Raw genomic sequence first — 22,356 nt, 5'->3', positions numbered from 1 at the left:
TTGTGATTGAATACAGCTCGATATGTATTACTACTTACATCGCCCACCAAATGCGATATGAACAACTTGGTTTGATTGTTGAGGAAAAGAAGAGGTCTGGTAATCCAGGAAGGCACAATTGACGGTACAGAGAGGTTTTATTTATTACGAAACGAAACGAAACGAAACGAAACACTGTACTTACTACCCCGCTCTTATGCGACAAAGATATTGCATGAAATATACTTAAATAATTTACACAATACGGTGCCCATGTCTGAGCGGCTCTCCAAAAAAAAACTTTCTCTCTTCCTCAGAGCAGAAAGTTTTTTTTTAAATATATAAACTGGTGTCTCATAAAAATTTAAGAACCAATGTACTTTAATTCACACAAAAACTTTTAAAATATGTCACATATAAGGTTTAAAAACTACCAAGACGCGTGCCGAGTTAGACTCGTCAACGGTCTTATATAATTAGAATTTTTACGAGTATCACCTGTTAGGGTACACAAAAGAAACACTTCATAATTACATATCGTTCACTCTGATATCTTTTCCTCACAACAAATAATACCACTTCTGATATAATATCGTCTCTTCAAGTCCTTCTTTGCCTTCTCTTTCATCTCCAAAACGAGCAGATGTTGTCTGGCTTGCTCTTCAGGTGACCGATCTGGAGAAATGTAAACTGTTTTGTGGTGCTGACTCCGTCTCAGGTTCTTCGATTTCAATAATATCTCGTGGACATTATTGGAATTTGTGACCAAGATTTTGATAGGTCTGGTCTTGTCGGCTGATCTCCTTCCAATCCTGACAGCTTCATACCGTGGTTTCACTTCGATCTGTTCAAACAGTTCGTCTACTTTATCGGATAGTTTTTCATCATCCGTCTCCATTAAACCAAACACGACAACATTTTTACTGCGGTCCTCCTTCGATACAGCACTCTGAACTGCCATTTTCAAGCCCTGTTCTGTCAGTGCAGTTTCCGGCGGGTCCTTTGAAACAGCTTTACTGTATGACCTGATTTCAGCTTGTACAGTTTCCTGAACGGCAGATTTGACTGGTCTGAACGGATTCCAACTGCTTTGATTTGCCCTCAAGAAGTTCACTCTGCAGTTTGATAACCGAGTTTTGTGACCGAATAAGAGAGCTCTTCAACTCCTCCACATCTTCCTTCATTTTGACAGCTTCTCTGACAAATACCTTCGTCTCTTTGTACACACTGTACAACAACTTTGACATAACTTTCTTAGTTGGTTTGCTTGGTTTTTCAAATTGTTCTGCTGAAAATTCTGACTCATCACAGGTTGAGGCTTCTTCAAGTTTTGTTATCCAAATATGGAAGTCCTCGTAGGCTTCAGTCAAAAATACAGAACGAGCTGACAAACGTTCTAATAATTCCAATTCGTCCATGATGTACTTAACTTGTATTACAAGGCTACACGGTGAGCGCAGTGTAATTAAACGATTCTACTCAAATTATTTGTTATATAGTAGTGTTGAAAGTATTAAATTACAAATGTGATTATCTTAACCCCACTGATTCATCATTGAAATCAATAAAATGATAGTACAGCAGGCTATTGTTTCGATCTTGACTGTGCCATTGGTGCAGTTTCTGTGAAAATCGATAAGGCTGTATTGTATTTGTAATTAGTTGTGGAACTCTTATATCGTATGGTTAACGTTTTTCAGTTTCAGACCTTTCCACTTACTAATTCCTGGTTACTAAAATCTGCCAAAATTTCTGATTTACTGAACTCCAACTACAAATATTGGTGATTTTAGTATTCTTGAAACGAAAAATTCATTAAGTTTTTTTGAAAAGCATTTTTTTCCGCGTTTCATGCAATTTGATCACTTTTGGCGTAAAAAAATATTTTGAATTTTCGAAAGTGTTTCTAAAAACTACTTTTCTCCGTGTTTTAAGCTATTCCGATCATTTTGAGCCAATAAATTTTTTAAGAATTTTGCTAATTAGCTAATTGATAATTATCCAATTAACTGATTATCTGACGTAAAAATTGTTTGCACAAAAGTTTTTCTTCCTGATATGAACACACTCGATTGATCTGCAACCTTTTACGATGTTCACAACTAAAGGGGGGGTGACATGTCTCCAATGTCTCCCGCACCTTATCTTTTCGAAAAAGACAAAGACATTGGAGACATTGGAGACATTGGAGACATTGGAGACACAGCTTTTGGAGACATTGGAGACATTGGGGACATTGGGGACATTAGGGACATTAGAGACACAGCTTTTGGAGACATTAAAGACATTGGGGACATTGGGGATATTGGAGACATTGGGGACATTAGGGACATAAAATGGATATTAGGGGCATTGGAGACATTGGAGACACAGCTTTTGGAGACTCCTCCTCCTCCTCCTCCTCCTCATCCTCCTCCTCCTCCTCCTCAGTCCTCCTCCTCCTCAGTCCTCCTCAGTCGTTCTCCTCCTCCTCCTGAGTCCTCCTCCTGGGACCTGGGTCCTCCTCCTGGGTCCTCCTCCGGACCTCCTGGGTCCTCCTCCGGACCTCCTGGGTCCTCCTCCGGACCTCCTGGGTCCTCCTCTTCCTGGGTCCTCCTCCTCCTCTTCATCCTCCTCCTCTTCCTCCTCAATCATCAGTCCTCCTCCTCAATCCTCCTCCTCATCCTTCTCGTCAGTCCTCCTCCTCCTCAGTCCTCCCCAAGTCCCCCTCCTCCTCAGTCCTCCCCCAGTCCCCCTCCTCCTCCTATTCAGTCTTCCTCCTCCTCCTAAGTTGACAGTTCTCCTCAGTCCTCCTCCTTCTCAGTCCTCCTCCTGAGTCCTCTTCCTGAGTCCTCCTCCTGAGTCCTCCTCCTCTTCCTGAGTCCTCCTCCTCCTAGGTCCTCCTCCTTCTCCTCCTCCTCCTCCTCAGTCCTTCTCCTCCTCCTCCTCCTCCCTCTCTCTCATCCTCCTCAGCCATCCTCCTCAGCCATCCTCCTCAGCCATCCTCCTCAGTACTCCTCAGTCCTCCTCCTCATCCTTCTCCTTAGTCCTCCTCCTCCTCAGTCCTCCCCAGTCCCCCTCCTCCTCCTCAGTTTTCCTGAGTCCTCCTCCTGAGTCCTCCTCCTCCTCCTGAGTCCTCCTCCTGGGTTATCCTCCTAGGTCCTCCTCCTTCTCCTCCTCAGTCCTTCTCCTCCTCCTCCTCAGTCCTCCTCCTCATCCCTGTCAGTCATCCTCCTCAGCCATCCTCCTCAGCCCTCCTCAGTCCTCCTTCTCCTCCTCAGTCCTCATCCTCAGTCCTCCTCTTCAGTCCTCCTCCTCCTGGGTCCTCTTCATCCTCCTCCTCTTGCTCCTCAGTCCTCAGTCCTCCTCCTCATCCTTCTCGTCAGTCCTCCTCCTCCTCAGTCCTCCCCAGTCCCCCTCCTTCTCCCCCTATTCAGTCTTCCTCCTCCTCCTATTCAGTCCTCCTCCTTCTCATTCCTTCTAAGTCCTCCTCCTGAGTCCCCCTCCTCTTCCTCCTGAGTCCTCCTTCTGGTTCATCCTCCTCCTAGTTCCTCCACCTTCTCCTTCTCCTCCTCAGTCCTTCTCCTCCTGCTCCTCCTCCTCAGTCATCCTCTTCAGTACTCCTCAGTCCTCCTCCTTCTCAGTCCTCTTCCTGAGTTCTCCTCCTCCTCCTGAGTCCTCCTTCTGGGTCCTCCTCCTCCTAGGTCCTCCTCCTTCTCCTCCTCAGTCCTACTCCTCCTCGTCAGTCCTCTTCCTCCTCCTCCTCCTCCTCCTCCCTCTCAGTCATCCTCCTCAGCCATTCTCCTCAGCCATCCTCCTCAGTCCTCCTCAGTCCTCATCCTCCTCCTCAGTCCTCCTCCTCCTGGGTCTTCCTCCTCTTCATCCTCCTCAGTCCTCAGTCCTCCTCCTCATCCTTCTCGTCAGTCTTCTTCATCCTCAGTCCTCCCCCAGTCCCCCTCCTCCTCCTTCTACTATTCAGTCCTCCTCCTCCTCAGTTCTCCTCAGTCCTCTTCCTTTTCAGTCCTCCTGAGTCCTCCTCCTCCTCTTCCTCCTGAGTCCTCCTCCTGGGTCCTCATCCTCCTAGGTCCTCCTCCTTCTCCTTCTCCTCAGTCCTTCTTCTCCTCCTCCTCCCTCTCAGTCATCCTCCTCAGTCATCCTATTCAGCCATCCTCCTCAGTACTCCTCAGTCCTCCTCCTTCTCTGTCCTCCTCAGTCCTCTTCCTGAGTCCTCCTCCTAGGTCTTCCTCCTCTTCATCCTCCTCAGTCCTCAGTCCTCCTCCTCAGTCCTCCTTCTCATCCTTCTCGTCAGTCTTCTTCATCCTCAGTCCTCCCCCAGTCCCCCTCCTCCTCCTCCTATTCAGTCCTCCTCCTCCTATTCAGTCCTCCTCCTCCTCAGTCCTCTTCCTTTTCAGTCCTCCTGAGTCCTCCTCCTCCTCTTCCTCCTGAGTCCTCCTCCTAGGTCCTCATCCTCCTAGGTCCTCCTCCTTCTCCTTCTCCTCAGTCCTTCTCCTCCTCCTCCCTATCAGTCATCCTCCTCAGTCATCCTATTCAGCCATCCTCCTCAGTACTCCTCAGCCCTCCTCCTTCTCTGTCCTCCTCAGTCCTCTTCCTGAGTCCTCCTCCTCCTGAGTCCTACTCCTGAGTCCTCCTCCTGGGTCCTCCTCCTCCTGGGTCCTCCTGCTCCTAGGTCCTCCTCCTCAGTCATCCTCCTCAGCCATCCTCCTCAGCCATCCTCCACAGCCATCCTCCTCAGCCATCCTCCTCAGCCATCCTCCTCAGTACTCCTCAGTCCTCCTCCTTCTCAGTCCTCCTCAGTCCTCTTCCTGAGTCCTCCTCCTGAGTCCTCATCCTCCTCCTTCTCCTCCTGAGTCCTCCTCCTGGGTCATCCTCCTCCTAGATCTTCCTCCTTCTCCAATCATACATCTACGTCTCCAGTGTCTCCAATGTCTCCAATGTCTCCAAAAGCTTTGTCTCCAATGTCTCTAATGTCCCCAATGTCTCCAATGTCTCCAATGTCTCCAAAAGCTGTGTCTCCAATGTCTCCAATGTCTCCAGGACATGTCTCTGCACCCTATCTTTTCAAAAAAGACAAAAGACATTGGAGACATTGGAGACATGTCACCCCCCCCACTAAAGATATTCGACAAACAAGAATGGTGGTAAAAAGTGGTAAAGTGGCAAAAAGTGGCCTTAAGACACGTGGAACAGTTTGGAAAAGTTGGTCAGCTATAAAGGGCATCTAATGGGACTCAAAAACGTCAAATATCCTCTGAAAGCTTTGTGTGTCGGCAGATCGATTTTGTCAGACGGATCTGTCTGTACTATTTCATAAGATCTCACTTTGAATAAGACCTGTTTATTCGTTTTTATTTTACTTTGGAGGTTAAGGTTATTACAAGCTAAAAATGTATCCGTTTTAACTAAAGTGTATTAAAATGGAATTTCAAATGCACTGTAAAATTTCTTCAATCGGTTTTAATTTTACTCATGCTACAAAAAAATCGAATCAATTTTACAAAACAAAACAGGATCCCTGCTGACAAAAACATAATAAAAATCAAGGCCAGTGCTGCAATATCTAAATTGTGCATCTCAATAAACGACTGGTTCAGAGTAATCCTGTTTACTAAATAGTCAACATTCCTGTTCTTGATCAGTAAGTCGGTGTAAAACTTTAAAACACCAGTTCCAGAGCCCGGGTCATTACTAGCTATATCTACAGCTTTTTTCATGTTGGCTTTGAAAGTTCCACGCTTGGCTAACATCTTGCTTATAGTCTCTGTGAGAGTCTGCTCAGATAATGTCTCCCTGGTTAGCACCAACCCAAACCCGTTCCTAGCTACCAGTCTACCATTGTAGTACTGGTCACCTAACAGCGGGATGCATAACAGTGGCACGTTGTAGTAAATAGCCTCCATTCTACCGTTATTACCGCAGTGGGAGATAAAGAAATCCAACTTCCCACTTCCTAGCAGATCCTTCTGTGGGATCCAGGCCCGCTGTAGAAATTTGTCAGCTGGAAGATCATAATGTAAGCTTAGATCAAACGGACTGTTCATGATGATACAAGCGTTTAGTTGATGGAGTGTTTCCATGATGGTTGGAGTTATGGAAAATGTCCCTATGTTCTGGAGATGGGACCCAAAGGAGAAGAGTAGAGTGTGTTTGTAGGGACAGTTGGTGAGGAATTCCAAGTATTCTTCAGGAAGAGGTTTGAGAGGGCGGTCTTCTAGATTGAAGAGTCCAAGGTAGAAAGAGTTGGGTGGTGAGAGAAAGGGGAATGAAAAGGCTGGGTGGTCGTTGATGAAGACAACATCGTAGATGGCTGTGAAGTAGTCTTCAATATTCGCTCTGGGTTCCATAGTTTTGTCCACCAATGATTGTATCATGGAATTAAATGTCGTGAGAAAACGTACCATCTTCACCAGAGTCTGCAATCGTTCTAGAAAAGTTGGAGGAGAATTCGTGACATCATTAGTCCAACTAGGAATACTGTTCAACAATGCTAACTGGCCAAACCGATCGTTTACATCTCTTGCACCAGGATAGCAAACAATCCCCATTATAGGGATATCTCGGTGAACCAGAGATACCATAGCTAACAGAGCTATGGAATTTTCTAGAACTATCAAATCGATCTCCCCGGTGTCCAGTAATTTAGAAAATTCCTTCCCTTGAAAATAGTTCTGCGCCACACTATTATAATCGTCTCTCCACATTTTGACTTCTTTGATATCTCCTCGACTGATAAGAGATTCTGGCATCATATCTTTAGATGGTTGGTGTATGGAGTGTTCATAAACAGCTCTCCAGTAATCCATATCTGGCCCACTTTTATCTTCATCCCCAAACGTGACAAATCTGAAGGCTCTGTCCTCCTTTTCAACTTTTTTGTCACTGAACATAGTCACCAAAGTTACGTTGTGTCCAAACTCTGCTAGCTTGTCCGCTATGTCAGTGGAGAAGTACAGATGAGAACCTCGCAGCCCTGCTATAACTAAAACGTTTGCAGAGTGGGATGTTGAGAGGAGTGTGTTAAGTAGGAGGATAAAAAGCACCATGGTGGTTAACCTAAATAAAGAAAGAATAAACAGTGCACACTAGTGCTAGCTAACAATCAATTAGCTCTATTAAAACAATATCAATACAATAGAGGCCCTTAACGTCCGTGACTACGTGAGGTTATTTAAATTACGTGTGTATTGAGAAATGAGAACTCTTCAATAGGGTTCCTCATTGACTATTTATTTTTAAGTATGTAGAACACTCAGGTGTAGATATTAGAAGAGTGAAAACTACAATATACACCTTTGGGTCAGATGAAACAACAAGATTGTTAGAACTTGGTGAAAAACCAAAAATAGAAGCTAGCAGAATTGGTTTCAATAAACCCAACTTAGATAAGAAACAAGTGGCTGTTCGACCTGTTAAGGTGACTTTGACGAGCTCGACAATCGTGCAGCAGATATTGACTAGAGCAAGGCATCTCCGTCTGGGCCTCATCACATCAAGACCGTTGGAATGAATATAAATAGTTGGTGCACAATGTAAGATGTAATTATTACTATACGTTATTATCTTAAAATCTTAACGTCAACACATTTAGTCTTTAAAGCCCCAACAACTCTGTTATAAGTTTATATAATCTCGATACAGAAACACGATACCCAATACGAAATTGAACAGCTAGCAATTTTCATGATATGAAGATTCAGAGCATCTTAGGATTTTAAGAACTTTAGGGGATTTCACGCCCTTAAGGTCCGAGGTCGATTTTGAGATTTTGAGATATGTTGTAGAGCTCGATCTAAATTTTCAAATGCTTTTGTCCTTACCGAAAACAAAGTTTCCTATTTGAAGATATCGCACGTTGAATTTTGAGGTTTACCTGTAATTCTATTGTAAATGAAAACTTTAAATTTCCACAAATATTCAGGTTTTCAAGCCTACAATCTACATGCATGTCATTTACTCCTTTATTTGTAATTGACTCCTTTATTCTCCAGTTAATAGCAACTAGTAATCAACACCTATGCAGCACTATCCATAGACTGATGCCATGCACAACTCAAATTTTCGAGGGTGAGTGACTTGTTGTGGCTATACATAAACCAGATTGGAAGTATTTTTTTGTGAAGGCACTTTTCCATCAAACAGCACACAGTACACACCCAAGCTGGGTATCTTTATTATGGTGCCACACTGAATGGTGCTAAAAAATGTTACTATTCACACCTTATTACGATAAACTAGGAATAAGAATTTTAGTGCCCAAAATTTTGATCCCCAAGTGTCAAAAACGCGAATTAAATAGGTAATAATTATTTAAGTCTCTTGAGTCTTGACACCATTTAGGGTTAGACGGGTTCCTGCTAGTTCACATTAATTGGTGCAGATTTCTTCATTCAAGTCCAATCTGATCAAGTACCTCTTAGCTGCCGATACAGTCTGGAATAATTCTTTCCCTAAAATACCTAACATTATATATCTTAAAATGGTTATAATTCTGTCCGTCTGATTATCTTTTCTTTTTTTTCCTTTTTTGCTTTGAGTTGGGACAGAATTGTGATCAGCCATATTTTTACTATTACATGATAAGTTTGATTGTTTGTTATTCAAAAATTTGGTAGAATAGACGGCCCCAATGTTAATATGGCTCCTGCTATGTGTTGGTGCAGCTTAGTTGTCCGGCCACTCAATATGCAACTTCTATTGCTATACCATTGTTTCCATAAGTTTTCATAAAAATGATGTCAATGCAGTTTTGCATGGCTGAAATGTAATTCTCAAGAATAATTATTATTTGGATTTTCAAATAAAATGCACAATGCTTCTGTTTGACAGCCACTATTTTTGTTATGAAACGGCTACTGTAAATAATTGATACTTCATTATTTACATTTCATCTATTTCTTATTGGTGTATTTCAAACTATTGTGAGATTTTTAGTGCACATCATCAATCATTCAAAAGTGAAAACAAGTAAAACTTGTTTGTCCCATAAAACTTATGCTGTATAATACCTTCTTTTAAATTAGGATGACCCGACGTGGAGCTCGCCGTTTGGCTGGTGGAAATACAGAGAGTTTGACACAATCAATAAATGAAGTCATCCTTCAAGATGTCCACAGCCTCTACATCGAGGGAGATGACAGTCTTCTAAATGTGGGAGAAGATTTGGGTCTTTCTGTTGAGCCTCCTAGAAAGAAAATAAACATAATGCTCATAGGTAATTCTGTTAAATGTTCACTGGTCTGTCCAAAATGCATAATCAGGCAGTTTTTGTCTGCTTTCAGATCATTCGTATCAACCTCTGTAAATACCTCACATTCAAGTCTTTATATATTATGTTAATCTCTCTTGAATGTGAAGCATCTTGGGACAAATCAAATGTTCCATTTTATGATCATAAACATTCAGTTTTTCAAAGTTCAAATTATTTGATGTTTAAAAATGGAATTTAAACTTATTTTGACCATTTACAATCACATCAGGTAATCACTCTGCGGGAAAGAGTAGTTTTATCAACTGGTATATCGAGGAAACCATACAAAGAACAGGAGTTGCCATAGAAACCCAAGGATTCACCTTAGTAACCAGTGGAAAACGCAGAGATACTCTCACAGGTAAGGGGACTGTTTGAGGTAATTTTTTGAGGAACAGAAGCAAGGTATTTTATTGTTACCCTTCTAATTAAAAGGTAAAAGCTTCACAACTAGTCGATCTGACAGTTATTTTTACTTACAGGATATGTACAAGCGTAATCGGGTTAATTACTTCCTTGTATGTACTTCAAAACTTATTCAGAGATTTCCCGTTTTAGCAGATAGCAAATGTTTTTTGCTGTCTGATTAGTGGTTATCTCAACCCAATTAACTATGGGTATTATAACTATAAGCAGTGGACACAATCAGTACGTCAATGTTTTAATTTTCCGACAATTCGTAGATGATGATAACATTGAGCTGCAGTTGTGAAGTATATAAAATAACATAGAATTATATAGAACTCAAGTTCATATATATAATGTTGGTTAAAAAATTATAGATCTACTTTAGCTAGAAACCATAAACCACTAGGAAAACCACCAAGAATATATTAAAGAAACCTCTGTGGTCAGATTCCAGGAAGTATTAAAACATTACTGTCAACCTTACGCGAGGATACGAATCTGTAGCGTGAACATGTGTAACGTACGTTACTCTTTAAACATGATAAGTTAGTCACTAGCGTTGAATCACACTAATTAAATGTACTGTAAATTGTTTTACTCTCTAAATACTCAGCAGAATAAGACTGTTTGTTACACGTGACTACTGTTTGTTACACGTGACTACTGTTTGTTACACGTAACTACTGTTTATAACACGTGACTACTGTTTGTTACACGTGACTACTGTTTGTTACACGTAACCACTAAGTAAACGCACAGCCCTGCAGCACTATGCTCGACTACACAGGAACCCTCACCTCACCCTCCGGAACTGTCATCTCCACCATACTCCTCGTCACCTGCTCCTTCTCCTCCTTCTTCCTCAACTCCACCGTCTACTACCACAACAAACACAACATATCAACATTCCTCTTCTCACTTCTGGCCCCGGTTGATTTCATGAGGAATTTAGTTCTACCAGTCTACCTCCTGCTTATCCAATCAGTCTGGGTAGAGTACAACTTTAAAACTATGGAGTGTATGGAGGGTGTTATACCCTCTGTGTGGAGTTGTTATGAACCCTCCGCGTCTCCCTTACAGATCAGCCTCAGCGCCTTGTCTCAGATACTGACTTCCTCCACTCTCGTTATCTCCAGTGTCATGGTTATCTCCAGGTGTATCTCCATCGTGTTCCCGCTTTATCGTTTGACGAAGGCTCAAGTGATCCCGATTTTAGTGATGTTGATGTTTGGGCAGTTTGTTTTAGTTGTTAGACATTACTATGAGCCAAATCAAAATACTGTTTTCGTGCCAAATATTTGCACTGCGTGGAAGCTAAATCCATTTAATCTAAATACAACTGATGATATGATACTGAAAAGCCAGGTCCTCACAATGAGTATCAGTATAGCTCTACAGACTATGTCTATTGTAGCATCTGGTATAATTGTAGTTCTTATCATAAAGTTGCTTATATCCCCCCGGAATCAGAAGAAAATTAAGAAAAGGCGAATCAATACTGTTAGTTCAGCTCCTAATGTGATGAGCGTGGTGACTGAGAAAAGTGAGATTATAAAGAGGTGTATCATTCTGCCTAACACTGTGAATACAGCTGTTAATCTTATTAGTCCCATCAAGGTATGTCCTGAGGTATGCGAACCTACCATCAAGGTATGTGAACCTACCATCGAGGTATGTGAACCTTCCATCAAGGTATGTGAACCTACCATCAAGGTATGTGAACCTACAATCAAGGTATGTGAACCTACCATCAAGGTATGCGGACCTACCATCAAGGTATGTGAACCTACCATCAAGGTCTGTGAACCTACCATCAAGGTATGTGAACCTACCATCAAGGTATGTGAACCTACCATCAAGGTATGTGAACCTACCATCAAGGTATGTGAACCTACCATCAAGGTCTGTGAACCTACCATCAAGGTATGTGAACCTACCATCAAGGTATGTGAACCTACCATCAAGGTATGTGAACCTACCATCAAGGTATGTGAACCTACCATCAAGGTATGTGAACCTACCATCAAGGTATGTGAACCTACCATCAAGGTATGTGAACCTACCATCAAGGTATGTGAACCTACCATCAAGGTATGTGAACCTACCATCAAGGTATGTGAACCTACCATCAAGGTATGTGAACCTACCATCAAGGTATGTGAACCTACCATCAAGGTATGTGAACCTACCATCAAGGTATGTGAACCTACCATCAAGGTATGTGAACCTACCATCAAGGTATGTGAACCTACCATCAAGGTATGTGAACCTACCATCAAGGTATGTGAACCTACCATCAAGGTATGCGAACCTACCATCAAGGTATGTGAACCTACCATCAAGGTATGTGAACCTACCATCAAGGTATGTGAACCTACCATCAAGGTATGTGAACCTACCATCAAGGTATGCGAACCTACCATCAAGGTATGTGAACCTACCATCAAGGTATGTGAACCTACCATCAAGGTATGTGAACCTACCATCAAGGTATGTGAACCTACCATCAAGGTATGTGAACCTACAATCAAGGTATGTGAACCTACCATCAAGGTATGCGGACCTACCATCAAGGTATGTGAACCTACCATCAAGGTCTGTGAACCTACCATCAAGGTATGTGAACCTACCATCAAGGTATGTGAACCTACCATCAAGGTATGTGAACCTACCATCAAGGTCTGCGAACCTACCATCAAGGTATGTGAACCTACCATCAAGGTCTGCGAACCTACCATCAAGGTATGTGAACCTACCATCAAGGTATGTGAACCTACCATCAAGGTATGTGAACCTACCATCAAGGTATGTGAACCTACCATCAAGGTCTGCGAACCTACCATCAAGGTATGTGAACCTACCATCAAGGTCTGCGAACCTACCATCAAGGTATGTGAACCTACCATCAAGGTATGTGAACCTACCATCAAGGTATGTGAACCTACCATCAAGGTATGTGAACCTACCATCAAGGTCTGTGAACCTACCATCAAGGTATGTGAACCTACCATCAAGGTATGCGGACCTACCATCAAGGTATGCGGACCTACCATCAAGGTATGTGAACCTACCATCAAGGTATGTGAACCTACCATCAAGGTATGTGAACCTACCATCAAGGTATGTGAACCTACCATCAAGGTATGTGAACCTACCATCAAGGTATGTGAACCTACCATCAAGGTATGTGAACCTACCATCAAGGTATGTGAACCTACCATCAAGGTATGTAACCCTAGTAGCTCACTCAGAACAAAGACTGATATGATTCTCAAGAACTGTTTAATGAAACGATCAGCAGCTAGTTCTGCCAAGATTCTTCTAACAAACCTGCTAAATTTAACCTACACTTCAGCCTATCTGATCACCGTCTCCCAGATGAACAGTAGTGGAACTACTGAGACCCAGCTCCAAGGGTGGGCTAACTTCACCGTCACGTGTATCCTCCCTGTACTTACAGCCACACTCAACCCACTAATATTTCTAGTGCTTACTCCTGGATCGGGGGGTAAACTCAAGGAGTTTGTGTACGGGGAAGTGGTGAGAAGTTTTAGGAGGGAGGAGTTAAATGAGGTTAAGTTGGAGAGATGTAGGTCAAGGAGACGGAGACATTTTACTGAAGTTAGCAATGGGAGTAGATGTGCGGTGAAGACTAAAAATAGTGTTTGTAGATTACCTTGATCAAGGTAGCTGTGTTAATGCTGTATCAGATTATATGTTTGAGTCAGCAGTTAGCTTGGTGTTAAAAATGGAGTTAGTGCTTTTGTACGTTATATGAAGTAGTTAGAGAACTCCATTTTTGTTTTATAATTTAACATTAGAAGATGAGAATACATTTAATGAGAAGAAATTTTATTATGATCAGAAGATCAGATTTGACATGCTCGAAGCATAAGAATTCGAAAGTCCTAGCTGTTATAATTTGTTTTACTCTTCCTCTTTACAAAATGACACAAACTCATATGCTTACAACAATGAGAAAAATTTACAAAAGAGCTATACAAGGTAACAAGATGGGATAATTTGTTCCGGGGGTGCATCGTCCGTTATTCAGAATTCCTAGCTGTCTCCATGGTGACGTTCAACCTCTCCGGATTTCTTCAGAATTTCCTGAGGTTATAGGTTGAATGTTTATTTTACGAACTTTAAATACTCAGAATCGGTGACAAAATCATTTTACTAGATTTCCTAGAATATGTTTGTCAATATCTCAAAATATTGAAAAAAGTGCTGCTTTGTACTTACCGTAAGCTAGATTTTGCTCAGTCTCTTCTGCCCCGCCTGTAAGATACAATTTTTGAAACTGTGATCACAGCTAAGTTATTGGAACGCTAATATTCAACTGGCCAATATTCTAACCGAGGTTTATCCCAACGATTGGAGCGCTATTTTTTAATTATAAGGACGTTATACAAGCATAAATATTAATTCATCGTAATGTTAATCAGATAACCGACAAGACATTGTCATACTAATGAATTCGAAAGATCGAGAAGCTTTTTCCTCTGAAGGTTCTTACCATAAGCAAAGTTCTGATCGTCTGTTAGCTCGTCTGATAGTTCTAGTCCCCAGTTTGGTCTACCTGTTGTTAGATGACGTTAAAACCAGGTTTTGAATATGTTAGGCATTTTAGCTATGTTAAGTATGTAAGGGTCTGCGTGTACAAGAATATAAAAGTCACATGATCAGTTAAGATGTAAAAGATTTTCTGATGCTTGTCAAACATTTAAAATCATCAAACGACATATTATATAATAGAGAGGGGGGGGGGGCAAGTGGATATTTGTAGATATTTGGATAATGTCATCCACTTTTTTCGTGAATTATCCATTACAATAATCTACAAATATCTACATTTATCTACAAAAAATGTATATCTCAAATATGTGCCCAGAAATTCTACTGAATTTTTGGAGATAAATGTATAAATTTGTAGAATTTGTAGAATTTTCGTGAATTATCCATTGACAATAATCTACAAATATCTACATTTATCTACAAAAAATGTAATCTCAAATATGTGCCCAGAAATTCTACTGAATTTTTGGAGATAAATGTATAAATTTGTAGAATGTCATCCACTTTTTTCGTGGATTATCCACTCTACATTAATGAACAAATATCTACAAATATCCACTTGGCCCCCCCCTCCCCCCCCCCCCCCAGAGAATACTAATAATAGAGAATACTAATAATAGAGAATACTAATAATAAAGAATACAATAATGTATAATAATGTACAATAATGTATAGTAATGTATAATAATAGAGAATGTATAAAAACAGAGAATACTAACGGAAGTTCATGGCAGGTTTATCTTCCTCAGAGCTCTCTAAACGAGCTGCTTCCAAACCTGCATCACTGAAACGAAATAAATTAGTCAGCAAATGTAATTAATCAATTAAAAGTAATTATCTATCACCAGATTACACGGCCTAAAAGTAACAAATAAGTGCGCAATAACGCAACGATAACAATCTCCCCTCTCCACAAAACATAGAATAAACCGTTCAGGACAAAAGAACATTTTTTCTTTGTCGCAAACACAGAATTATCAGCAGTTTTCACCAGAAACATCATAACAATGCGACTCATAGATAATGTTCCTATCCGGATAAAACATAGAATAAACCTGTCCTCCTGGTCACTGAAGTAGGGGGCTGAGAGGACGGCACTCACAACCAGACACAAAATAACTCCCTCTATCATACGTGCCATGTTGAACTGAGCTCCCACCCTCCCTCCCCCTCCTTTTATACCCACCTCATGTCACGTGGTATACCATCTCACGTGGTATTGTCACATGGTATTTCTCAAATTGTGGAGGTGTCATGTGTGCTGTGATGGCCATGTCAATGGTTTCAGGCTGTATCGGTTGACACATCAGCAGTTATTTGCTTTACCGGTAGCCTATCACTATCTGCCATATTGCATCTATCCTGACATCTAAGACTAAAATTTGTGAATTTTATTGCTCCAATAATGGCCAATCTTTGAAGCAGAGCTGTCAAGAAGCATAAAATAGGTAATTTTGTCTGATGAAATTGGCTATTTAAGTATTAACTGTTCGGTTGAGTATTTTTAGAAAAGATAAGATGGTACTGTGGTATATTTGGAGTAGCAAGGTTCCCTATATTTGAAATTTAAATTTGTATAAGGAAAAATTAGATTTGGGGAAAAAATGACAGAAATCTTCGGGGATCCTCAATTCGAACTAATTAGAAACTACGAACCAATTTAATGAAAAATAGAAATTTTAAATTGCCAAATGTTATGATATTATCAAATTATGATAAATCGTGTTTACAACGCTACTGTTAAGTGAAACGTTAACTCAGTACTGTGAAAGAACTATGTAAAGAACCCAATATAAGGATTCAAATAAAATATAAGACCGAGAAAAACAAACTATGTGCTAGTTTTACCTCTCAAAACCATACTTAAACATATTATATAATACTCTAGTTTAATGAATATATCCTAAAAATAAAGCTTCTCCAAATTATGTTGTGACAAATTGAATAAATATGTCTTTAAACAACTTTTAAAATGAACTTTAACATACTAACTCTTTTTATAAATTTTTCCTAAAAATAGAGCTTCTCCAAATTATGTTGTGACAAATTGAATAAATATGTCTTTAAATCAATTTTAAACCATACTCTACTCTCTGTTTCTCTAGTTTAGTAAATATATCCTCACAAATCATATTGTGACTAATGCCGTCATACGCAAAGAAGTCTCCAATTCAACTAGTCCGGCCCTAAATTCCAGACCAACTTACACCGACTGACTTGGTTTTTACAATGAAGATGTTCGTTAAAGTTACTTTACATGACGAATATTCCAAAGAATCCCTCCATATTTAATAGTTCAAGTTTTAAAACTTGTTTGTTTATTTCAGGCACTGCTACAATACATTTCTACCCGATGTTAAAGGAGCTCCTCTCTACTGATAAGATATTAGATTACCTAGCCACCGAGGTAAATATCAACCTTTATTTTATTTTTAATTAATCTGTTTTTAATAACTTTCTTTCACATTAAAGGGTTCTTTACTGAAGTGGGAGACAAGGCATCCCTTAAAACCACATATAAGTTTACACTTTACATGTTCTAAAAGTTTTCCTAGTTGTTCTTCACAATGATTAGTTAACATAAGAAGTAGTGATAGTCACTACAAATCTTCGATGCAGTGAAGAAAACGGCCCAGGCATTAAGGGCCCAAGGCAGGATTAATTTGCAAAGGCCTTCCTTTTCTAGAACTCCTATGAAGATTGAAGTTCCCTCTGATAACTCATTTTGTTATTGAGTCTCATTTGATGATTCTTTCAAGAAAATGTCTGATTTTTTCTTAATAGACCTAGTGATGATGATGTTCTAATTCCGTTTGCTTCAGGTGACCACAAGTAAACAGAAGAAGTTCCCTCTGATTACATTTGTAGACACACCGGGCCTGGTGGATGGGGAGATGTTATACCCTTTTGACGTGGACCAGGCTATTCAGTGGATGGGCGCAAAGTTAGTATTTATACTTTTCTGGGTGTCTTACGTAAACAATAAACATTGTATTATGTTTGCAGTGTCTTATCTTTCTATCTGTTGTCAGTGTCTCCACTTGCTTCGTTAAATTCTGGCCAGCAATGTTTTCTTGCCAGCGGCAGATGCGACGTTAGATAATTAATAAAATATCATTTTTCAACAAATTATTAAGATTCTAAACCTGTACTCCGGATCTTTATGTCATCAACCCTTCGATATTAAGTACTTCATTCACGTAATGAAAAAGTATCCATATAAGTTTCATAAAATAACCTCCTCATAAAAACCCATATTTCATAAAATGCTAAGTTCTTATGTACATGTTCATGAGTCGCTTTAGATGGCTTGAACTGAATCTTTGGATTTTGAGTTCTTTTTGGCTATGAAGCGATGTATAAATTTCTAGTTATTATTACGATTATAATATTCCATTTTGTTTTGGGAATAATATAAAGTAAGCAGCACAGTATGATGCTGTAGCGTAGATTACAGATAACAATCACCTGATAAGAGATTTATTTAAACGTTAAAAAGCTAGTATAACTAGTGTAACTAGTGTAACTAGTGTAACTACTGTAACTAGTGTAAAAACTAGTGTAACAACTGTAGCTAGTGTAACTAGTGTAACTAGTGTAACAACTAGTGTAACAACTAGTGTAACTACTGTAACTACCCCCCAGGTGTGACCTGATATTTGTGTTCTTTGATCCTATTGGACAAGCTCTCTGTAAGAGAACACTGAACATTGTGGAGCATCTCAACGAGTTTGCTGGCGACAAAATGAGGTACTTATACAATTGTGCGCATAGAAATTAGGTACAGTGAAACTTCGAACCCTGCACCAAATTAATATCGTTACAATCGAAAATGACTGGAAACAAGTTGGTCCGAGATTATGAGCTCAGAGTAATTTTATTGTCGCCAAGCATGAAAATCTCGTGTAACGGTCATTATTTCGTCCGGGGTTCGATGTTTCGCTGTATACTGTTGATTTTATCTCGGAAATTGTAATTGCCATATTATTCTGATATCAGATATTTCTAGAACAGTTTACTTTATAGCGCCACAGGTTATTAACAATCTCTCTCTTTTTACGGTTATCAAGTATTAACAATCTCTCTCTCTTTTTACAGGTTCTATTTATCTAAAGCAGATACAGCAGGAACGGAGACAGACAGGCAGAAAGTTATGATGCAGGTGGTCCAGGAACTCTGTAAACGACCCGGACTCAATAAAACAGGTTTAATTAATCAATTAATTCATTATCATTAAGTTGATTCATTATGCCCAAAATAATGTTTATGGAATTTTGAATTTGAGACGAACTTTAGATCTAGATTCATATTGGGAAGTGGCTGAGGTATTTTATATTATTAATTTAATTTGCTATATACTGTATGGTATTATCTGACAGTTAAAGTTGGTAGTAATCTTGGACTGCCGCCAAATCTTTGACTGTCTCAAAATTCTGAAACAATTTAAACTAAATCCAGCTGATTCACTGTCGATATAAATAATTATTACCTTATATTTCTATAACATTCCCTGTGTTTGACTGACACAGTATTTGCTGGCAGGTTTTGACATGCCCACTATCTACATCCCAAGTCTTGCTAACGAGAAACAGCGCTGTGTCAACCAAATTGAAGATGTGAGTGATTTTAGAGATCTTGATTTTCATATCATTATCAATTTTAATTATTAGTTTTAATTGTTATTAACCTAATCATGGTAAGGTCGTCAACTTAAGTATAGTTCAAAGTATGTCTGATTAAAGTTTTGATAAAAATATATTAAATATGTTAAGTATTTTAAATATTATGTTAAATATGTTAAATATGTTAAATATGTTAAATATGTTAAGTATTTTAAATATTATGTTTAATAACACTTCTCAACTTGTAGGTTTGCAGAGATATAGACAAAGCAATAGCCCACACCCTCCAAAGTATATTGAACACTCTTGATAAAGATTGCGATACGTTGGTTGAGAGGATTGATGAAACACTAGCTGAAGATACAGTCCATGGGAAACATAACCTTAAAGCTTATAGTTGGGTTAGTTTAATTTATTTTTACTTCCACTAATCTGTTTAGTGTTTATCATATTTCTGAATTTTTTCATAATGTCTAAACCGATTTTATACATAATATATTATATATTATAGAAGTGTTTAATTATGATATTTTCATACTAATATTTGTCCATAAATTCTGAACTGACACAGAAGTGCATAATCTTGATATTTCCATACTAAGTCTCGCTTGATGACTTCAATATACATCTTCGTTGGGTACATTTCAATGTCGAAGTGTGTAATAAATTTTAGAATTTATTGTAGATGTAAACAGATGGTATATTACAGTATAATCATCATATTATTATGAACTTTATATGAATTACATAATGAAACTAGTTTAGTAGTTTAAAACATTATAACTTTTAGTGGGATCATTAGTTACTTATCATAAAATCAGGATTTACAACTCAATTCTAGAATCTAACATGCAAATTTAAATAATAATTATATTCTCAGTGGTTGCTGTTTCAAACTCTGGGATATGGACTATTTCTTCTCCTGATCACCCAATTCATTTTCTCTATACTCTCGCCTAGTGTAAGTCTTAACTAATACTACGGAACTGAATATGGGAAATTATACTGTTTTCTTTTTGGTGTTTTTGAACCTATTGAGAGGTTTAGAAGTAGGCATCTTCACGGCCATCGCGCAATCTGCGGACCACCTCCTTGACTGCACCAGTCTATTACAAGAAATTTTAGTCTAAATAACCTATTATTATTAGAGTTATTGTATTTTCAGATGTTGAGTGCATTTATAGACGAGCAAACAACCCAACTAGTCTTTCAAACCATACGACCAGGTTTGTTTATGTTATGGTCGGTTTCATTATAACTTTGCGGGGGATACAGTCGTTAGCTTAAATAAACAGAGTTATTGGTTTCATCTAGAGATTATGTAAATAAAACAATTGTTTACGTTAGTAAAATGCTAATGTTTCTTTAATATGGAGAGTAGTTATGGTCAAATCTTGCTATTTAACTGAATAAACAAATCGATTATTTTACAGTAACTATCATACATAAATGTTGAAGTTTTGAACATATATTCAACATCCTGTGCTGTTGAATGGTGGAGTTATCACTTATCAAAAGTATTTATTCGAGTAATTATAGAGGAGTAATTAACAATAACTGGTATCCCCTCAGTTCGGCAGCTGTTTGCTCTGATACCGGAAGATAACAAGTATTTCGTATTCGGAGCTATTATGGGAGTTAATCTGCTCTGCTTCCTTCTGGCAAAGGTTAGTTAGTTAGTTGCCTCGCATTAATCTAACATCGTCTTTTAATATCATATACATTATTATTAAATCAAAGTTCTAAACAAGGGATAGTTTAAAAAACAACGCCCAAGTCTAATCTTTCCCTAAAACAAAAACTAAAAATTAAAAACTTCATTGCAAATTCCGCCAATATCTCTTGTCATAACTCAAATTACGGAGATAATGTAGGTCAAAGATATTATTCAAATAAAGATTTCTTTTACATAAATCATGCACAATCAGCGAGAATAGATTGCTTTGGGGTCTTCCTCTTCTCCCTGGTAAGTCCAGTGTATTGATGGCAAAAATGAGGGAAGAAAACGCTGGTCCGTCAATAGGACCCCGCAAAACATGTCCTAACATTCTCCACCGACTACGGGCCACTTTTTCTGACAATGGTTCAGCATTGCAGCGTTTATACAAGTTTTTGTTGGAGATGACTCCTGGGTACTTTATATTCAAAATAGTGCGAAGATGTCTGCGGTGAACAACATCTAGTTTTTCAAGGAATATTTTGGGGACGGCCCAACAGGATGAGTTGTACATAAGAACCGATACGACTAAAGCATTATACAGTATTAGACGTTTGTTTAGGGGCAGTTTATCACTCCAGGCCTTCTTGTAATTGTTAAAGGCAGCATATCCCAGGTTTATGCGACGCTGAATATCAGCTTTGCTACACAAGACGGACCCTAGAGTGATACTTTTCCTCCATGCTTCATTCCCCGACACTAATTTTCCATCACTGTCGACTTCACCCGTACTAGCTAAATAAACATGAGTGAAGTCCGTTTTGTCTTCATTGACAAAGAGGTTCCATTTCTCGAGTATAGCTGTTGCCTGGGGCAAAATAGCTCTCAAGTTGTCTTCCTCTTCATCATTGAAGTCAACATCATCAGCATATTCAGTGTCAAGTGGAAGGCCAGCAATAGTAATCGGGGGGATCGGCCTATCTAAACTGATTGTTATAGTCCATCTAAGTTCATTCAAAGCACCAGCCAAGACAAGGGTGAACAGACAGCCGGATAGACAGTCACCCTGGAAAGCTCCAAGGAGACTTAAAAACTCAGCTGAAAGAACTCCATTTACCTTCACCCGTAGCTTTGTGTTGGACAACAACAACCGGACAATCCTCAGCTCATCCTCAGTACAGCCACACAGTTTCAGGAGTTCAAGAATCGTAGTGCGTTTGATCGTGTCAAACGCACTAGACATATCAATGCCCATGCGATGATACTCCCATTTCTTCCTTTGGACAACTGACAGTAGAACCCGCTGACACCAAACGATATCAGCACAAGAACGAGCGCGTTTATATGCACACTGCCATGGACCAGTGAAGGCGTTCACTTTTTCTTCTATCCTTTTAAGAGTAGCCATAGACAGAATTTTTCTGGCTGCATTGGACAAGGTGAGTGGACGTAAATTCTTCAGAGGACCAATAGGTTTTTTTGGCTTCTGTAAGGGTGTTATAGTAGCCTCTCCAATGGAAATGGGGAAAGTATGTGTCTCGAAACAACTGTTTATGATTCCAGCATAATGTTCATGGACTGTACTATTAGAGTACTTAATTAGCTCGTTGGGTATTCCATCTGGACCATTTGCCCTCCCATTTTTCAAGCTAGAGGTTGCTGCATGTATTTCAACTCCAGTAAAAGGGACATTGAGAGCACGTGGTAGACCCTCAAAAGGCTCGAGAGGTTGCTCATTGCGAGTCAGCTGTTTTTCGAGATAGTCTCTAACAACAGAAGCTTTCATGTCGTCAGATGCAATCAAACAGCCATTTTCATCATGAACACCAATCGAGTTATTAGGTGGTTTACTTTTCTGAAGATGTCTT

General features: G+C 39.4%; 2 protein-coding genes across 2 annotated transcripts in view; one reads left to right on the top strand and one right to left on the bottom strand.

Annotated features, from left to right (window-relative positions):
• Positions 1-4,873: 4,873 nt before the first annotated feature.
• On the bottom strand, positions 4,874-7,019 carry LOC134824792 (UDP-glucuronosyltransferase 2B16-like). The gene is made up of 2 exons (XM_063836768.1): positions 5,475-7,019; positions 4,874-5,029 (listed from the first exon to the last, which is right to left on the bottom strand). The coding sequence occupies exons 1-2, from the start codon at positions 7,017-7,019 to the stop codon at positions 4,874-4,876; spliced, it is 1,701 nt and encodes a 566-aa protein (XP_063692838.1).
• Positions 7,020-8,993: 1,974 nt separating this feature from the next.
• The window catches only part of LOC134825267 (uncharacterized), a 16,560-nt gene continuing 3,197 nt past the window's right edge, over positions 8,994-22,356 (top strand). The window contains exons 1-11 of the mRNA XM_063837418.1: positions 8,994-9,187; positions 9,453-9,584; positions 16,537-16,616; positions 17,032-17,153; positions 17,855-17,959; positions 18,308-18,414; positions 18,752-18,825; positions 19,080-19,232; positions 19,712-19,792; positions 19,997-20,057; positions 20,404-20,498. Coding sequence (XP_063693488.1) covers positions 8,998-9,187; positions 9,453-9,584; positions 16,537-16,616; positions 17,032-17,153; positions 17,855-17,959; positions 18,308-18,414; positions 18,752-18,825; positions 19,080-19,232; positions 19,712-19,792; positions 19,997-20,057; positions 20,404-20,498 — 1,200 coding nt within the window. The 5' untranslated portion in view covers positions 8,994-8,997. The remainder of the gene's footprint in view (positions 9,188-9,452; positions 9,585-16,536; positions 16,617-17,031; positions 17,154-17,854; positions 17,960-18,307; positions 18,415-18,751; positions 18,826-19,079; positions 19,233-19,711; positions 19,793-19,996; positions 20,058-20,403; positions 20,499-22,356) is intronic.

The sequence above is a fragment of the Bolinopsis microptera genome, chromosome 13, assembly GCF_026151205.1.
Source record: "Bolinopsis microptera isolate Bmic1 chromosome 13, MBARI_Bmic_1.0, whole genome shotgun sequence".
Lineage (NCBI taxonomy): Eukaryota > Metazoa > Ctenophora > Tentaculata > Lobata > Bolinopsidae > Bolinopsis > Bolinopsis microptera.
The sequence above is the reverse complement of the archived record's forward strand: the minus strand, read 5'-3'. Positions and strand labels throughout refer to the sequence as shown.

Coding starts and splice junctions, on each gene's coding strand:
- LOC134824792 (XM_063836768.1), bottom strand. CDS start 7,019: ATGGTGCTTTTTATCCTCCTACTTAACACACTCCTCTCAACATCCCAC. Junction 5,030..5,474: donor CAGGGATCCTGTTTTGTTTT/GTAAAATTGATT, acceptor TTGAAAAGATAG/GGTGCAGAGACATGTCCTGG.